The sequence below is a fragment of the Fukomys damarensis genome, unplaced genomic scaffold, assembly GCF_012274545.1.
Source record: "Fukomys damarensis isolate Sample0158 unplaced genomic scaffold, DMR_v1.0_HiC HiC_scaffold_17, whole genome shotgun sequence".
Classification (NCBI taxonomy): domain Eukaryota; kingdom Metazoa; phylum Chordata; class Mammalia; order Rodentia; family Bathyergidae; genus Fukomys; species Fukomys damarensis.
Genome location: NW_022900929.1, coordinates 34,599,814 through 34,620,102, shown reverse-complemented (window position 1 = coordinate 34,620,102; position 20,289 = coordinate 34,599,814). Strand labels below are relative to the sequence as shown.

Below are 20,289 nucleotides of genomic sequence, written 5' to 3'. Positions count from 1 at the left end.
AAAAAAAAAAAAAAAAGTTAAATATTAGGTAAATCAGGAATTTTTTTCAGCAAGTTCCAGTGATTTAGCATGATTTATTTAAATCTGTATATTAATAATATAGCTTCTCACCTATTTATGAGTTCACGTTAGCACCATCACCATGTAATATAGAAATAATTCTGTACAGTTAGCTATGTGGAATGGAAGTGGATTTTTTTCACCTATTGGAAAAGCACATGCTATATAAAGGAATCTTTGGCAAGTTCATGAAGTGTTGGAATCTTTTTAAAGTGCAAATTATCTATTTAAATTTGTTTATTTTTTATATGGGTTTTCTAAAGGGAATACACTCACTGCTTTTTGTGTGAAATTATAAGATTTTTTAGTGAATTTTTTGGAGGGTTTGAGTTATGACTGTATTAGATTAAAATAAAGTTAAAAATGATTAGAATTGAGCGGGGTATGGTACTGCATGCCTTAATCCCAGCATTTAGGAGGCTGAGTTAGGAGGCTGAGTTAGGAGGATCGCCACAAGTTGGATACAGCCTGGGCTCCATGATGAGTTTCAAGGTCAGTCTGAACTACATAATGAGACCCTGTCTCAAAACAACAACAACAAAAACAATAAAAAACACTAAGGAAAAAAGATTAGAATGATTAAATAGTCTGTAATGACTATCTTTAAGTGATTGAAAGAAAGGTATAAAGATTATCTTAGAAGAATTTTGGAATATTTGGAGATGATGGTCATTCTTGTAGTTTTTTAAGTAAAATATTCATTAAAGATTTTTGTTTCTTGTATTTGCTTGTTTGTAGGATGGGAAGGCCACTGTGACTATGTGGTGACTACAGTTATTTTACCACTGAGTTTCCCACTGGAATCATGGAGGAGAAACAGCAGATTATATTGGCTAATCAAGATGGTGGGACAGTGGCAGGAGCAGCACCTACTTTCTTTGTCATCCTAAAACAGCCAGGAAATGGCAAAACTGATCAAGGAATTTTGGTTACCAATCGGGATGCTTGTGCTTTGGCTAGTAAGGTGTCATCGCCAGGAAAATCTAAAGGGAAGATTTGCCTTCCAGCTGATTGTACTGTGGGAAGAATCACTGTCACCCTCGATAACAATAGTATGTGGAATGAGTTCCATAATCGAAGCACGGAGATGATTCTGACCAAGCAGGGAAGACGCATGTTTCCTTATTGTCGCTATTGGATAACAGGCTTAGATTCAAATTTAAAGTATATCCTTGTCATGGATATTTCTCCTGTGGATAACCATCGCTATAAGTGGAATGGTCGTTGGTGGGAACCCAGTGGGAAGGCTGAGCCCCATGTTTTGGGAAGGGTTTTCATTCATCCAGAATCTCCTTCCACAGGTCATTATTGGATGCATCAACCAGTATCTTTCTATAAACTCAAACTTACCAACAATACATTGGACCAAGAAGGGCATATTATCTTGCACTCTATGCATCGCTACCTACCAAGACTTCATTTGGTGCCTGCGGAAAAGGCTACAGAAGTGATACAATTAAATGGCCCTGGTGTCCACACTTTTACTTTCCCACAGACTGAATTCTTTGCAGTAACAGCCTATCAGAACATTCAGATTACCCAGTTGAAAATAGATTACAATCCATTTGCCAAAGGTTTTCGGGATGATGGGCTGAATAGTAAACCCCTCAGAGATGGAAAACAAAAGAATAGCTCTGACCAAGAAGGTAATAGTGTTACTGGTTCTCCTGGTCAACGGGTCCGTCTTCCAGAAGGTGAGGGATCAGAAATACATCCAAGTGATTTTGAGCCTATGTCAAGGGATCATGAAACATCAGGCAAGGGTTTGGAGAATCCTCCCCTTAACATAAAACAAGACTTTCTTGGTTTTGTGGATACTGATTCAGCACTTGAAGTTCCTCAATTGAAGCAAGAGATTTCTGAAAGGTAAGTAATAATTTTGTTCTTAAAGATTAAAGAAAGATTAGGGCCGGGGATTTGGCTTAGTGGTTCTGCTGCCTGCCTCGCAAGCTCAAGGACCCAAGTTCAATCCCTGGTACCAAAAAAAAAAAAAAAAAAAGATTAAAGAAAAATCGAGGTAGGCTAGATTTTGGATTTAACCCATTGATCCTGTGAAATGATACAGATGTTGATAGATGTAAGACCCTAGTAAATAGAACAAAATTGTTTTTACGTTCTGTAAAGTACAGTTTATTATTCTATAATGTCGTTTAAGCTCAGGATCCAGAATTGTGGGCAAATAAATGGAGATCTTTTATTCATTTACATTTAGAATATTCCTTGCTAGTATAATAGACAATTCATGATTGAGAAGAGGAAATACCTTCAAATTATAACTAATCAAATTTATCAGAGGCACAAAATAGATTAAAAGTAAACTTAGGGCCAGGGATTTAGCTCAGTGGTTCTGCTGCCTGCCTTGCAAGTGCAAGGACCCGAGTTTGATCCCCAGTACCAAAAAAAAAAAAAAAAAAAAGTAAACTTAAATTGCCCAACTAAAATTGAAGGTTATTACATATGAAAATTGCATATATTTCTTTTTAAAAAACATCCTGTATAATCAAACCTTTGTACCCAAGTGCAGTATCTCCCCATCTTCCCGATCCAGCACCATGCATACTTTATGAATAGTTCGCAGTTCATTTGCAGTTACTGTAGTGTCTTTGTGTATCCTCCTTATTTCATGAATAATAATGTTCTCCAGGTTCACCTGTGTTACAACTGACAGGATTGCCTTCATTTTTAAAGGCTGAATAGTATTCTATTACAAATACACACACACACACACACACCCACCATTCCTTATTTGATGTGCTTAGCACTGGATGTGTTTTAGAGTTTTCTAGTTTTTGAATACTTTCATAGACTTCACTGTGAGCATCCTCAATTGGAAAAGCTCCAAAGTCTAAAATACTCTAGAGTTCAAAGGTTTTTTTTGAAGGTTTGCTGGTGCTCAAGAAGTTTTTGATTTCTGCTGGATGTTGTGATAACACTTGTAATCCCAGCACTGGAGAGATCAAGGCAGGAAGATCGTTGAATTCAAGGCCAACCTGTTCAAGGCCAGCTTGGACTACAAAGCAAGACCTTGTCTCAAAAAAAATTTTTTTTGGATTAGGGGTGCTCAGCTTGTATTGCATTTTCTTTATGCATTCATCTTTCAACAGATTTTAGTTTTTGCTGTATCTTGACTTGTAAATAATGATGTTTATTTTTATTTCAACTTGACTCATTTTGAATGTTAAGACTTCAAGTTCAGAAGTAAATCCCAGTTTACTTGTTACCTTTGCCTTTCCTTTCTTGTTTGTGTCCCATTAACAGCTGCTGTCCATTGAATTTGGAATCTCCATGCTCATGAAATCCCTAGCTTTCTTTGTGGGCAAGTTTGTGCTTTGCTTTTTCTAGTGGTTGTTGCAGGAGGAATAAATGCTACTCTGTGCACAGAATTTTTTGTCAGGTGGGAAGATTTTTTTCAGTTTATGCTTTTCACTGTTTTGTTCGTAGTTGGCAACTAATGGATGCCATCTTTAGTGCTTTATTCTCCAATCACAGTAATCATTCTGATCGACTAAAAAATTTACACAGTTGACTACCAATTAAAATATATTGTGCTACATCCTGAGCCCACCAGTTATTATATTTTTATACTTATTATCCCAAAGTTTAATCTGCCATTGGTTAGTTTAAACTTTAAGATTCCTTTGGATGGTGGTTCTGCTACCTGCCTCACAAATGCAAGGACCTGAGTTTGGTCCCCAGTACAAAAAAAAAGATTCCTTTGGAGGCTGGAATGCAAAGGAATTCTGTTACCTGGAAGGGCCATATGTGTTTATTATAGACAGTAACTGATGCGATTACACACAAAAAAATGATGCTTATTTTCCAGTAGTATGCTGTTGTAGTCATATCTATGACTTTGAGCTCTGCTTCCATGAAAGAATGATTATTTTTATTTTTTTGAGATGGCATCTTGCTATTTTGCCCAGGCTGACGTTGAACTCCTGGGCTCAAGTGATCCTCTCACCACAACCTCCCAAGTCTGGAACTACAGCCATGTGCCACCATTTCAGCATAGATGATGATGATGATGATGATGATGATGATGATGATTTTTTGGTAGTGGGGATTGAACTCAGGACCTTGTGCTTGTGAGGTAGGCATAGTGCCACTGAGCTAAATCCCTGGCCCTCAGCACAGATTATTTTTAAAGCTAATGGTACCTTAGTTTAAAATTTTTTCAGCTTTCTTAGTGTCATACCTAGAGCTCAAGCTGACTCCTGAAATTTTTAACCTAAAAAGCTTACTGGGCCTGGTGGTGCACTCCTGTAATCCTAGCACTTGGAAGGTTGAGGCAGGAAGATTGCTAAGAGTTCATGGTCAGCCTGGGCTACCTAGTGAGTTCAAGGCCAGCCGGAACTACATAGGGAGAAACCTGTCTCTCAAAAAACCTGTTCACATCAGCTACAATAATAGTTCAGATTGGAAATATGTGCATTACTTTTGCCTTCTATTAAGTCATTCTGCTGGTAGACATTTGGATTGTTTCTAGTTTTTGATTGTTATGAATAAGCTGCAGTGAAATTAATTAATTAATTAATTTTTTAGCCAACGTCTTGCTGTGTAGTTCAGGCTGCCTTGAACTCAGTAGGTAGTCCAGGCTGGTCTCACAGTGATCCTCCTATCCCAGCCTCCTAAATGCTGGGATTGCAGGTGTTCACCACCATAGTTGGCTTGCGGGCTTGTAGTGAATAACCTTGTGCATGACTTTTGGTGGACACATACACTAATTTCTTCTTGTTTTGTATCTAGGAGTAGTCTCACTGGGGCATAGGGTAGCCATAGTTTTACTTTTAGTAGATACCCTCAGAGTTTTCCAAATTGATTTTATCACCGACAGTGTTTGAGAGTTTCTGTTCCTTCTGTGTTTTCTTTTCCTGGTTCCTGTTCCTTCATCTTTGTCAATACATATAGTAATAGTTTTCTTGTTTTGAGTCGTTCTATTATTTCTGCTGTTACTGTTTTTATTTTGTGATATGTGGGGATTAAACCCAGGATCTTCATATTGAACTGTGTCCACAGCCCATATTTTATTTGTTATTTTGAGGTAGAGTCTCACCAGATTGCCCAGGCTGAGCTAAAATTTGAGATTTTCCCGCCTTAGCCTCTCAGTGTACTGGAATCACAGGCGTGTGCCACAACACCCAACTTCTCACTTTTTTATTGGATGACTGCTTATTTCTTAGTTGATCTGTATCTTTGCCCTCTCCATTTTTGTTTATTTTCCTACTCTTCCACCTTTAAAAAAAAATCATTATAGGGGGTAGAATTAATTCTTGCTTGCGTTATATGATTTTCTTTCAAACATTTTGGTAAAAATATTTGCAGCCTTTTAGGATTTCTGCTCTTTTTTATTCAGTTGTTCACCAAATATGACTGAACACCCGGTTTTAGGTAGTGTTTTGGACCCCAAATTCCTGCATTAGTGGATCTTGCACATATTTGCAAAGTATATATTCACAGATTATTCAGCTCTTCTGTGGTTTGCATAGTGTTCTGATGCTTTCACATTTTGTTGGTTGATTGTATACTACTGCTTTGGGTAGATACTTTTTCTTCCAAGAAAGTGCATCAGAAACAGGTGAATGAGATTAGTAGAGAGTAGTGCTGGCAAACCCAATAACATGCGTGCTGCAGCTGGCTGTTCATTATCATTGAAAGCTCTAAAAGGTTCACCGTCACTGGTATAGAGTAAATTATTCTGGTTTGATAGGGAAAATAATTCATGAACGCCAAGATTAGGCCTTTATGAAAAGTTTTGCAAAAATTAGAATTATTTTTTCCTTAAGTGCACACCCTAACTCAGTAATGTTTAAAAGACTACATCCTATAAGATGGATTTAGTCAGGCTGCTGTTGGTGGATCTTGAGATTAAGTTTTTTAGCCGTTAAAAATAATGCTTCAGTAAAATATCTTATGCATATTTTCTTATACTCTTGAAAATACAAAAATTTAGTTTTTAATAATATAGTCAGAGGGATACAAATTACTAAATCACATTCTTGAAGGTTGTAACCATTTAGTACCCCTCCTCCATAAGTATCTGAGTCTCAAATTTTATATCATTTTTGCTTCTATTGTGGTTCAAAACACCATTCTCACTGTATAACATTAAACTAGTTTCCCAAATAGATGTTTTTTTTTCTTATTAATTCATGCTTTTGCAGATAAAATGTTCTTTGGAAAATGTGAGTCAAATTATGTCATTCTTTGAATAAATATTCTTCAGTGGCTTTTTATTGCACTTAAAGGCTGTTTGCCTATTACTTTGGTGTTATCTCTCTTGTACCATACAGTATTTTCCAAGTTTGCTGTACCTCAGCAATCTCAGTTTATTTCCATGCTAGACCCTTTCCTCTTTATAGTCCCTGCCTTAGATGTTCTTTCTTGATATATATCTTGAAATCACTTTGTAGTCCACACTGGTCTTCAGCTCAAAATTGTGCCCTAGTCTCCTGAGTGCTGGGATTACAGGCATGTGTGCATTACCTTAATTTTTAATCAGTTTGTCTGTTTAGAATCCTTGTAACTTCTGTCATAATTTTTCTTTTTAAACTCATTTGCCCTGTCATTTTCTCATTATAAGATTCATGAGAGTAAAGATTTTGTTTTATTTGATACTGATTTCCTCAATCCAGGATGATATTTGAATTTTTATACTTGACTAAAATCTGAATAATATCAATGAATGAAACTTCTTGAGTAAATTAGAAATATCCTCCCCCTTTTTTTTTGAGACAGGGTCTCACTGTAGTTCAGGCTAGCCTTGAACTCACTCTGTATGCCAGGCTGGCCTCAAACTTTCCTGAGTGCTGAGATTATTACTGATGTTGGACCACCACGCCTGGCCTAGTAATTAGATTTTCTCGGCCAGCATGCCTGTAATCCCAGCACTTAAGTGGCTGAGGCAGGAAGATCCCTAGTTTGTAGGCTAGATTTACTTAGGGAACTCAAGGCCAACCTGGGCTACATAGCAAGATCCTGTCTTTAAAAGAAAAGGAAAAAAAAAAAAGAAAAGAAAAATTAATTTTCTTATTATCAAGAGTTGGTGTTTTTCCAGTATGCTTTTTCCGGGATTTTCAGTTTCTTTCTGTTTCTTCAGCTTTTTTTTTAAAATTTATGAGAAATAGTCTTTTTTAGTCTTGCTTTTGTGTCTGTCATGAATCATAACCTACAGTACTTCATTTTTTTCACGGTCTTTTATTTATTGCCAAAATTCTTCAACAGGTAGTTTTCACTCATTCTAAATTTTTTCACTTTCTTTTCCTTTTTTTTCTTGTCCCTTCCTCTCTCTTTCCCCCTTTTCTTTCTTCCTTTTTCTCCCCTTCCTCTTCTCTTTTCTCTTTCCTCTCTTCTCTGGCCTGAAACTTGCATTCCTCCTGCCCCAGTCTTCTGAGTATCTGAATGTATAGGGGTGTGCCACCACATCTAGCTTTGATTTTCTTTTTGTGTTGCCCAATCTAGTTTTTTTATTGCATATTGCACAGAGCATAGAAATACAATTGAAGCTTTTTGTGTATCAAGCTTTGTTTTGTTTTGTTTTGCTTTTTTGAGACACGGTCTCACTTATGTAGTTGAGACTGACCTGGAACTATGTAGCCCATGCTGGTCTCGAACTCACAGCAATCCTCCTGTCTAAGCCTCCCAAGTGCTGGGATTAAAGGCATGCGCCACCATGCCCGGCTCTGTGTCAATTTTTGTATTCAACTTCACTGAAATTCTTTAACTGAGTGTATGTGCATATGTAAACAGGTTTTCATGTATATATTTTTTGGAGTGTGTGTAAATTCTTTTAAAGTTTTCTATTTATAAGATTATGCTATGAATACAGATTTCTGCTTTCCAGTTTGAGTGTCCTTTATAGTAGTTCCTTGCTAACAGTAGTTTTGCCTTCTTTGGTTTTAGGTACCCGTGGTAAATCATGTCTGAAAATACTACATGGAAAATTTGAGAATAAACAAAATTTGGGCTGGGAGTGTAGCTCAGTGGTAGAGGGCTTGTCTAGCATAAATGACAAGGGCTCGATCTCTAGCAAACCCCTCTCCTTTTTAAATTGCACACTTTTGTGAGTAGTATGATGAAATCTAATACTGTCCTGCCAGGTTTGTGAATTTCTTTGTCCATATCCTAGAGGTATATGCTACTTGCTGACAGTCAGCTGACAGTCAGATCTCTTAATGTCACATCTGTGGAGATAGTGTAGTTCTTGAGTTCAGTTAAACTTTATAGGATCCTCATGCTACTGGCAATATGCCTGCATCTTTCACCTCCATCTCATCACACAAGCATTGTGTCATCTCATGTCATCACAAAAAGGGAGAGTACAGGATAGGGTACTTTTAGGAAAACATTCACGTAACCTTTATTACAATATGTTATAAGTGATTATCAGTTTATGTTGCTAACTTCTTACTATGACTAACTTATGAACTCAACTTCATCATAGTTATATATGTATAAGAGAAAATATAGTATGTATATGGAGGGTTTTGCAGTATCTATAGTTTCAGGTCCAGCGGGCATTTTGAACTGTTCTTTGTGGGTGCTATGAGTGTATTTTTTTTTTTTTTGGTACTGGGGATTGAACTCAGGTCCTTGCACTTTCGAGGCAGGCGGCAGAACCACTGAGCTAAATCCCCAGCCCTATGAGTGTATTTTTCTTGTCTAATTGTTCTAGTTAGATTTTCTATGATTGTGTTGAACAGAAGAAATGTTAAAAGCTGGAGTGTTATGGTTTTAATTTATATTTATCTAATGATAAAGTCGAGCACCTTGTAGCCATTGTCACTGGGCTGATTGTATGCATGACTGTCTTTGTTATTGTTCTCTTCCCTTGGTCAGTTTTTCTATCCATAAGGCCAAAATCAGGTTTGTTATTATCTTTTTTTCCAGTATAGCTTTATAATGGTAACTGCCTGTGACCCTTTCATAGGCCACCTCTGTAGTGTGACCTTTTTCTACAGATACTCTTTATTGATTCTAAACTTCTATGATGTTTTTATTCTTTTATCTCTAGATTGTATTCAGTTTTATTATTTATTGTTGCAGCATCCTTCCAGTTTTGCTTTTGTTAGACTTAATTTATTGCTAGTAATTTTTGTAGGGTACACATTACTTTAAAAATTAAATAGCTGGTGTGGCACATACCTGATCCCAGCACTCAGGAACCTGAGGCAGGAGGATTGCAAGTTCAAGGCCTACCCAGACTACTTGATGAGACCCTGTCTTGAAAACAAACAGAAAACATGATGCAGTGGTGTATGCCTATAATCCTAGCACTGAGTGAGGCTGAGGCAGGAGGATTGTAAGTTTAAGTCCTGCATGAGCAATTTAGCAAGATCCTATCTCAAAAGGAAAACATCTGGGGTTGTAGCTCATTGGCAAAGCATCAAGGGTACAATCTATAGGACTGGGGTGAAAAAAAGGAAAAAAGTGAAAATAGTGCTATAGTAGTCTCTTATTGTCCACAGGGAATACATTCTAAGACATTCATTGTAATCCCAGACCCTCCCTGAGCCAGGAGAATTGCTGTGAGTTTGAGGTCAGCCTGGGCTACGTAGAGAATTCAAGGCTAGCCTGAACTACAGAGTGAGACCCTATCTCAAAAACAAACAAAACACACTTACAAAAAAAAAAAACCAAACCCATAATCTCAAACCCTTGAGTATATCAAACTATATACTGAGATTTTTCCTCTGTATGTAACTATAATAAAGCTTAATGTATAAAAGATTAATAATAAAAATGAAACACCATAATATGCTATGAAATTATTTAGGACTTTAATAATTATTATTTGGCTTTTTGAGACAGGGTCTTACTATGTAGTTCAGGCTGGCCTTGAACTCACTGTGTAGCCTTGAACTAACTGGAGGTAATCCTCCTGCCTTAGCCTCCCAGGTGCTGGGATTAGAAGTGTGCACCACCATGCCTGGCAAAATTTTAAAATTGTTTATGGAATTTTTCACCTAATGTTTCTGGACTTAACTGATCACTGGGTAACAAACTGGAAAGAAAACCACAGTTAAGGGGGGACTATTACATTCTATTTCAACCATACTTGGTATACTGTAGTTCTTTTCTGACACTAATGTAGAGTTAATGTTAGACTCCACAGATTTAAGAGTATGATCCTCAAGAGAGCTCCTCGTTTAGACACCAGTTACAACTGGGGACCCCAGATTACCTGCATTTTTGACCACTTGGCTACACATCTGGAGATTCCCACAATATTCCCTTAGATTCACTAATTTGCTAGAGTGACTGACAGAACTCAAGGCATTACATTTAGGACTACAGTTTTATTTGTAAAAAATGAAGATTAGGAATAAAGAGACACAAAAGATGATGTTTGGGAGGATGTTGTACATGACTTCTGTGCTATTTCTTTATGGAACCACATGGGTGCATTACTCTTCTGGCACTTTCCTAGTTCACTAACCAGGAAACTGTTGAATTTCAGTGTCCAGAATTTTTGTTAGGATTTCATTATATAGGGGTAATTGATTAAATTATTGATCATGTGATTGAAACTCCAGTTTCCCTTTTCTAAGGGTTGAGGTGGCTCAAATCACAATCTTCTAATCGAAGTGTGGGTCCTTTTAGTGACCATTTCCATCTATTTAGGGGCCTGCCATGAGTCATTTTATTAGCATAAACTCATATAGGAATTAGAGGGCTCAGGAATAAACAAAGACTCTTCTGTCATTCAAGAATTTCAAGTATTTTAAAGCCCTGTTCTAGGAAGTTTGGAAAAAGATCAGACAAATTCATTACACAGTAAGTCCATGAACAGTTTTAAAAGTTTAAATAAATTACTTATGAAAAATAAACTACTTATGGTAAACCACTTGCTTTACCTTCTCTTTTCTTCCTAGAACTTAGTTTTTCAGCTTTTAGCTGTGTAATTTTTTTCTAGTAAAATATCCCACCTTTGGTATGCTGGGAATCAGCTGAAGGCCTTACATATGCTAGGCAAATACTCAGCCACTGAGTTACACCTCTAGTCTGTCTGCCATTCTCCTTTGTCTTTTCTCCTTTGTTCTCTCTCCCTTTTCCCTCTTCCTGTTTCCTTGCCTCCCTCTCCCTCTTTTTTCTTTTTTATTTCAGTATTGGGGGTAAACCCAGAGTTTTACGCATCCTAGGGTAAGCTCTGTACATTGGGCTACATCCCAGCCTATTGAACATTTCTTGTAGATAACAGAATTTGATTCTCAAGAGCTCCTTTATTTTGTTCTATACGTTCTTTCTCTCTCTTTTTTTTTTGGGGTGCCGGGGATCGAACTCTGGTCCCTGCACTTGCAAGGCAGGTTGTGGAACCACTGAGCTAAATCCCTGGCCCTATACATTCTCTTTTCCCCATAGATTTCTTTTCTGTTAAATCAAGCACCTGTTTCATGGAAGGCTTTATGATACAGGTACTGTGTACCCTAAGTAGTTATACCTTATCTTCATTATATTAGCAGGTTTGTACTTAAAGCTTTCTTAATATGTGTTAGGGTGGCTTCTGTGGTCTGATATATAGGGTTAGTAGCACATTGCTCCCACCCCTTTTTTTTGTACCAGGGATTGAACTCGGGACCTTGTACCTGTGAGGCAGGCAGCCAAATCACTGAGCTAAATCCCTGCCCCCCCCCCCTTATAGCACTGGGAATTCAACCCCAGGGCTTTTGTACTGAGCTACATTCCCTGGCTCTTTTTTATTTTGAGAAAAGTTCTCACTAATTTGCCCAGGCAATTAAAATTAAAGTTTAAGTGTATAAATTCTTTGATTTTGCCCATATTCTTGTTTAGGTATTGTTCCACCTAATTTATTTGAAAAGAGACATCTTAGAAGAATGAAATACAAGGAATTGTTTGTGAAATTCTCACACTAAGTTTCTTTATTCATAATGCATAAAGTTTTTATTGGAAGATAGAAAATCTGAGAGTTTAAGCAAGTTTAATTCCTCAAGATGTGAAAGCAGTTAATGCAGTATAAACTAAGGTACAGCTTCATTTTTACAGAACAGGAAGAATTCCAAGCTGGGTGTGTTGGCACAAACCTGTGATGCCAGCACTCTGGGAGGTTAAAGCAGGAGGCTCTCAAATTGAAGCCTAGCTGGGCGCAACTCAGTGAGGCTTTGTCTCAAATAAAAAATGAAGAAGTGCTAGAAATGTAGCTTAGTGCAGAGGCCCTAGATTCAATCCCTAGCCCTGCAGCTAATAAGCACGGCAGTTATTGAGTGCCCAATAGTTTGCCATTTTTTTACAGTAAAGAGAAATACAGTTGGCTTTTGGGTATTGACCTTGTATCTGGTGACCTTGCTAAATTTATTAGTTTGTGCAGCTGTATTTATTTGTGTATGTATTATCTGGCTTCTATGCTACAGTGGCAAAGTTGAAAAGTTGTAATACTGTATAGACTTCAAAGCTTAGAAGTTTTACTATTTAACCTTAACAGGAAGAAAAATTTATCAACTCCTGAGTTGATTTTAATCTTTTCCTTAATATACAGAGACTGCAAAAAAATTTTTTTATACACTTCAAGAAAATAAAAGCTTGTATAAATATTTAATACACACCAGACATTGACTCCTAGTAAATCAACTGTTTTGTCCACATTCACGTTAGGATTTTTATGCTGTCTCGATAAATGTAGTATTAAAATATTTATACAAGTTTTTCTTTCCCTGAAGTATGTATACATTTTTTTTGGCTGACTCTGTATTTAAAACTATTGGACTCTGAGCAAAACTTTATATATATTCTACAAATTTCATTATAGTGATGTTTGCTATTGATTCATAGTTTGATTCCATTGTTGTAATTGAACATAATGACTTAAAAATCTTTGAAGCTATTAAGGGTTTACTTTAGTGGCCAACATCTACTTTGTTTTGATTGATACTTCATGCATATTGGAAAGAATGTATTATACACATGTTGGCTTTTTTGGTTTTTTTTTGGTACCAGGTATTGAACTCGGGACTAATCAGAAGAAACCCAATCACTGACTAATCTCTGATTAGTCTTGCAGGTTTATATTTCTCCCTCTTTTTAGTCTCAATCTGTGGCCTTGAATTTAATAACTTACTTTTAGTTTTTTTATTAGTACATGTTTGCAGTACATAATGATTATATTCATTGTGGGGAATTGGCGCTCGAACATAGCACATTTTAATTATTTTCCCCTTCCCCTTCATCCCTGTTTTTTAAAAAGAATTTTTTTTGCCAGCATCAAATTTATGTCTATTAAGTCAGTTATCAAAAACACAGATTAACAGCCAAACTAACAGGCAAAAAAAAAAAAACCCCATAAAACATGTAAGATAATTATACTGTAGGCTTTAGGCACATTGGCCAAGCTGGATTACAGTAGCTTTTTTTCTATTGTCTTTTTTTTTTTTTGGTACTGGGGATCGAACTCTGGACCTTGCACTTGTGAGGCAGGCAATGGAACCACTGAGCTACACTCCTGGCCCTTTCTATTGTCTTTTATTTTGCATTTTATTTATAATGTGTTTCTTGTATAAGAGAAACCATGTTGCTTATGCTTGTGTGTCTGATTTACCTCACTTAATATTATGGTCTCAAGGTGCACCTATTTTCCCAGGAAGGACTAATTTATCCTTCTTTGTGACAAAATTGTACTCCATTGTGTATAAATATCACATTTTCTTTATCCATTCATCTGTTGATGGATATATAGGCTGTTTCCAATATTTTGCTACTGTGAATTGTGCTGCTATAAACATGGGTGTGTATATGACATTATAATATGTGTATAATTCTTTTGGGAAGATATCTTGAAGGGGGAATAGCTGGGTGAAGTGGAATTTTTACTTTTAGTTTTTTGAGACTCTCCATAGTGATTTCCATAGTAGTTGTACCAGTTTGTACTCCTGTAACAATGAGGAAGGGTTCATTTTTTCCCCTCACAGCTTCTTCAGCATTTTCTTCATGATGGCCATTCTTGCTGGAGTAAGAAGGAATCTCAGTGTTGTTTTAATTTGTGTTTCTCTGATGGGCAGTGATGTTAGACATTTCTTCATGTATTTATTGGCCATTTGTACTTTTCATCTGATGTACATTTCAGATGCCCCCCCCCCTCATTTTGATACTGGTGATTGAACTTGAGTCCTTGCGCTTGCGAAGCAGGTGGTGCGCCCACTGAGCTAAATACCCTGGCCCAGATGCCCATTTTTTGATTGGGGCTTTAAATTTGGGAGGTGGTCTATTTTGTTTGAGTTCTTTATACATTCTGAATGTTTGCTCTTTGGCTGAGGAATAGTTGGGATTTTTTTTCCCCCCATTTTGTAGATTGTCTCTTCATTTTGATTGTGGTTGTGGCTCCTTTGCTGTGCAGAAGACTTAATTTGGTGTAATTCCATTTGTTAATTTTTGGTATTATTTCTTTTACAACTGGGTTTATGTTCAGAAAGGCTTTTCCTATGCCCATCTTTAAGATTTTTACCTGTTTTATCTTCCAGCAGATTGTTTCTGTGTTTAATATTTAGATCTTTGATCGATTTTGATTTCAGTTAGAGTCTCTTTCCTCCAGCAAAAGTTTTTGACCCCTTTGTCAAATCAAAGTTGCTGAGTGTTCCTAAATTGTTTCTGCATCCTCTCTTCTGTTCCATTGATCCACAAGTCTGTTTTCTTTTTCTTCTTTTTTTTTTTTGCCATGTCCTGCTGTCTCTATCCCTGCATCTTTGTAGTATAATTTTGAAGTCTAGGGTTATAATGCCCCCTGCCTTGCCCTTGTTGTTGCTCAGAATTGTTTGTGCTGTGGTATTCTAGGTCTCTTCTGATTCCATATGAATTTAGGATTACTTTTTCTAGTTCTGTAAAGAATGGTGTTGGCATTTTTATTGGGATTGTGTTAAATTTATGTAACAGTTTTGGAAGCATATTGGTTCTGCTCATTCAGGCAGAGGATATCTTTCCATTTTTTGATGTCTCCTTTGATCTTCTTTTTAGAATACTGTAAGCTTTTTTTTTTTGTACTGGGAATTGAACTTAGGACCTTGCTCTTGCAAGGTGCAGGCAGTGGCACCACTGAGCTGAATCCCCGGCCCCTAGAATACTGTAGTTTTGATTGTAGAGGTCTTTCATTTTCTTGGTTAGGTTAATGCCTAAGTATTTCATTTTTTCTTGGTGCTTTTATCAAAAGTATTGTTGGCCTCATTTCTCTCTCTGAGTTTGTTACCTGTGTATAGGAATGCTATTAGTTTTTAAGTTTTGAGTTTGTATCCTGCTGTGCTGCTGAATTTACTTATTCTAGGAGTCTTAGTGGATTTTTGGAGTCTTTTATGTAGAGGATCATGTCACCTGCAAATAATAGTAATTTAACTTCTTCCTTTCCTATCCATAGTACTTTTTTTTTCCTCATTGAGTTTATTGGTAGATTTTAGGTATACAGTACAGTTACATTCATTATTGGGATCTTTTTCTTGTTGTTGTTGTTTGTTTTTTGTACCGGGGTTTAACTCTCGGGTCCTTGTGCTTGCAAGGCAAGCAGCGGAACCTCTGGGCTAAATCCCCAGCCCTTTATTGGGATCTTGTACCTTTACGTGACAGGTCTTGGTTCTCATTTTTTCCCCTTACCCCTGACCTCCCTTCACCCCCTCCTCCCTTCCTTATCCGTAGTACTTTGCTTGTATAATTGCTGTGGCTAATGTTTTGAGAACTATATTCAACAGGAGTGATGATAGTAGACATACTTGTTCTGATTTTAGAGGGAAAGCTTTCAGCTTCTCTCTGTGTGATACTGCCCTTAGTTTGTCATAGATTGGTTTTATCAGATTGAGATGAAGATCTTCTATACCTATTTTTTTTAGGGTTTATATTATGAGTGGATGTTGGATTTTGTCAAATGCCTTTTTCTGCATCTATTAAGATGACCATGTGATTTTTGTCTTCGCTTCTATTTATTTACATGGTGTATTAAATTTATCATTTTTATCTGTTGAAGTATCTGTGCATCTCTGGAATGAATATCACTTGGTCATGATGTATGATCTTTTTGATGATTTGCTTGCTTTATTCTATTTGCCAGTAGTATCTTATCGAGGTCTTTTGTATCAATATTCATTAAAGACATGGGCCTGTAGTTATCGTTTTCTTTCCTTATTTTAGTAAAATTGACTGAGGGTCTATCTGTTTTATTTTGTTCTTTCAGAGAACCAACTCTTCAATTCTTCGACTTTTTTTTTTTTTTTTTGGTACCAAGGTTCAAACTTAGGAACTTGTGCTTGTGAGGCAGACGTGGTACCACTGGGCTAAATCCCTGGCCCTATATTGAATCTTTTGTGTGTATGTTTATGTGTTTATCTCAATTTCATTAATTAGCTGGGTGTGGTGGCACACACCTGTAATCCTAGCACTTGGGGGACTGATGCAGGAGGATTGCCATGATTTTGAGGCCAGCCTGGGCTACATAGTGAGTTCCAGGTCAGTCTCAACCACATAGTGAGACCCTGTATTGAAAATAAGGCAGCAGACATGACAAATGTTAAGGACAGAATTTCAGAATCAGAGACAAAGACACCTTGAGGCCAGGCGTGGTAGTGCACACCTGTAATCCCAGCACTCCGGAGGCTGAGGCAGGAGGATCGCTGTGAATTCAAGACCAGCCTGGGCTACACAGTGAGTTCCAGGTAAACCCCCGGCAAAAAACAAAAAAAAAAAAAAAAAAAAACCAGAGAAACAAAGACACCTTGAAAACAAGAGAATGTAAAAAATGGATTCAGCATATGATAGATGATACAAAGATGACTAAGAAACAAAGGAAAAAGCAATACAAATGGCATAAAAATGTGCCATTCATAGAAAATGGCAAAAAAAAACCTTCCCAAATATAGGGAAATAAATAAACATACAGGGTAAGTGAAGCATATAGAACCCCAAATAGTCATGACCATGAGAGAACCTCTACACATGGCCAGATGTAATGGTGTACACCTATAATCCCAACACTTGGGAAAAAGGATTATGGGGAGTTTGAGGCCAGAAAGAGAGTGAGGAAGAGAATCTCTCCACACCACATACTGCTCAAAATACCAGAAGTTCAACATAGAGAGAAAATCTTAAAAGCTATTAGAGAAAGCAATAAATCACATATAATGGAAAACCCATTAGAATTATAGTCCTGAACTCACAGCGATCTCTGATCCTGCTGAGTACCACCTCGATCTGTTTTCTAATCTCTGTTACACTTTCAAGTAATTCAGATGTGTGGATTATATTGTTCTGCCCTTTTGGTGCCCACTGTATTGACTTTGAGGGAGTTGGGAGTTTTGGGAAGTATTTTGTTGCTTGTTATCTCGTGTTTTTGTATTTTGTGGTGAGGCTTGTGGATTCTTATAGTGTAAAGACTTTGTTAGCTAGTATAGAGATCTCCTTAGTCAGTTTTCAGTGATGTACTTTGGCTGTGGCTAAGTATAGTCCTTTGTGTTAGGCCCAAGATCTAGTCACCTCGGTTAATTTGGGAAAGGAAGATGTAATGTAATTAGCCTAACTCCATAGTTTTCTGGAAATGGACTGTAGTATTGTTAAATGTCACAACAGTAATCTAAATGGTTCTTACAGAGAAATAGCAACAGGTATACAACCCTGGTAATATCTAGCAAATAAGACACAGTAGTGTCATGCAGGACAAATTGGATAATAACATACCATAAGAACCAGTTATATAGTATCCTTGACCCTAATGAAGGAACCCGCAATTGTGGTCTACTTTTTAAAACAACTCAGGTGTTGACTTTTAGCTAATATGTACTAAAGTGACAGTTGTATCTCTGCTAATGGTAGAAAATAATTCAATAATTTAATAGATTTAACTATAGAAAGATTAGTGAAGCTTTATGTACTATTAAAGATATAGAGTTTGAGAAGGAGAATACATGAGGAAATGTTTGAAAACTGTATGATATGAGGAGAGAGAAGTGATACATAAGTAGTAGAATGTTTATAGAACTATATGACTATAAGAGAAAAAACCCCAATGAGAAATAGATGCAAGAGAAAAAAATTGAGTAAAAATAAGAGATAAACAATTAAAAGGGAGAAAATATTTAAAGGGAGAAGAACAAAAAATAGAAGCTAGAGATAAGCAAGGAAGAGGGACAAAGGAAAATTCCCCAAGCCCTAATAAACTGAAGCATAAAGTAGGAAAGGAAAGAAGAAACAACAACAGAATGAACAAAAACAAGAAAATGGCACATACAGTTAAAATTTTTTTTTCTCTGTGATATTGAAGTTTCTTCCAGGATCTACAATTTTGGAGCACTGTCCAAATCAGGACACGTCCCTGCTCATGCTAGTAGATAAAGAAGGCAGTTAGATCCCAGATCTGTGCTGGATACAAGCACCAGCAGGCTTAGGTTAAGGGCATCAGTGCTATGACTTTGAAATCCAGAGTAGTGGCTGAACCTGACCTCTGGCTGTTGGGGTGGGGCCTGTGTCTTCTCGCTCAAACTGCCAGCCTGAATGTAGGTTCCAGATCATGACTGTCTCCTGTGGCTGTCTCTCACTCCATCACTGTGGAAACGTAACACTGACAGCCCTGAAGTTAAGCCTACCTGCAGTGGCTCTGAGTTCTGGGTTCAAACAACCCTTCCTTGAAATGCTGTCTAAACAAGCACTCTCTCCAGGTATATCTCTTCAACAGGAGTTACTCACTAGCTGTTTCCTACCGAAGAACTCATATTAGAGCAGAATCCTGTGCTTTCCCTGCAGTTCACCTCTGAAGTCCTTTCACTTTGTAGATTTTTAGTCTCTCGTTTCCCTCCAGGAGCCAGGAGCCAGGAGCCAAGGAGAAGTGTACACTGTTGTATCTGTTTTCTGCTTTGTGTTCTGCCTCTTCAATTTCTCTGTGAGTTGTTCTTGCTCTCGAAAGTTAATCTCAAAGATGCTGGATTATTGCTTACCACTCCATCATTTTCCTGGAAAACTACTCTTCCTGTTGTTTGTTTGTATGTATGTATGTATTTTTAAAGATAGGGTCTCACTATGTATATCAGGCTGGCCTTGAACTTAACTGTTAGCCCATGCTGGCTCCAAAGTCACAGCAGTCTTCCTGCCTCAGCCTCCTAACTGCTGGGATTATAGACGTGCCACCATGTCTGGCTAAATTATGATTCTTAAATAGCATATATGGAGACTGATTTTTAAACTTTTATTCATTTACATTTAATTTATCATGGATGTGGCTAGGTTTTGAGAATGCCATCAGCTATATCTTTTTGCTTTTTTTTTTTTTTTTAAAGTAGTTATATTAGTATTCCTAGGCCTCCATAAGAACATTTTCATAGGTTGACTGACTGGTGTAGGAATCAGAAACTCTCTTCCAAAATTTTGGAGGCTGGGATGTCCAAGATCAAGGTTCTGGAAGGGTTTGGTTTCTGCCTTCTCTTTGTGTCTGCACATGGTGGGGGTAAGGTGGGGCTTTCAAAGTCAGAGTCTTAATTGTATTAGGATCCCTCCTTATTGTCTCATTTTATCTTGATCATTTCCTGAAGATCCTGTTTTCCACATCACAGGTTAGATCTTGAACATATTGGAAGAGGGGCACTTTTCAGTCAATAATAGTGAGATTTATATAGAAATTACAGCATTTTACAATATTATTTTTTTATTTTTATTTTTTTTCTTCATTGAGTTTATTGGTACATTTTAGGTGTACAGTACAATTACATTCATTATTGGGATCCTGTACTTTTACATGATAGGTCTTGGTTCTCATTTTTCCCCTTGTCCTTGCCCTCTCTTCACCCCCTCTTCCCCTCCCCCTTTAAAAACACTTCATTTCCATTTTTTCATCTTCTCATATTTTTTTCTTTTCTCTTATTAGCTTTCCCCTACCCTTCCCACTTTCCCTACACCTTTAGCCCCTTTCTTCATATTTCACATTGTCAATTATCTCATTAGGATCTTATGTACTATCATAGTTTATTCACACCAGAGAAACTATTCAGTATTTACACATGTGTGACTTATGTATTTCACTTAGGAGTATATCCTCAATATATATCCATTTTCCTATGAATGAATCTCATTTCTCATTCTTTATGGCTGAGTAGTATTCCATTTTATAGAAAAACCACATCTTCTTTATCCAGTTTCCAACTGATGGGCAAATGGGCTGTTTCCAAGTTTTAGCTATTGCAAACTGTGCCATTGTAAACATAGGTGTGCATATATCTCTGTGATATGATTCTTTTAATTCTTTTGGAAAGATACCCAGCAGAGGGA

At 37.0% G+C, this 20,289-nt stretch overlaps 1 protein-coding gene across 17 annotated transcripts in view; it reads left to right on the top strand.

The window, feature by feature from the left end:
- Positions 1 to 20,289, top strand: part of Mga (MAX dimerization protein MGA) — a 139,794-nt gene that overhangs the window by 50,811 nt on the left and 68,694 nt on the right. For all 17 annotated transcript variants that reach the window (XM_033764990.1, XM_033764989.1, XM_033764997.1 and 14 more), the window contains one exon: positions 799 to 1,926. In XM_033764990.1, coding sequence (XP_033620881.1) covers positions 866 to 1,926 — 1,061 coding nt within the window. In that variant the 5' untranslated portion in view covers positions 799 to 865. The remainder of the gene's footprint in view (positions 1 to 798; positions 1,927 to 20,289) is intronic.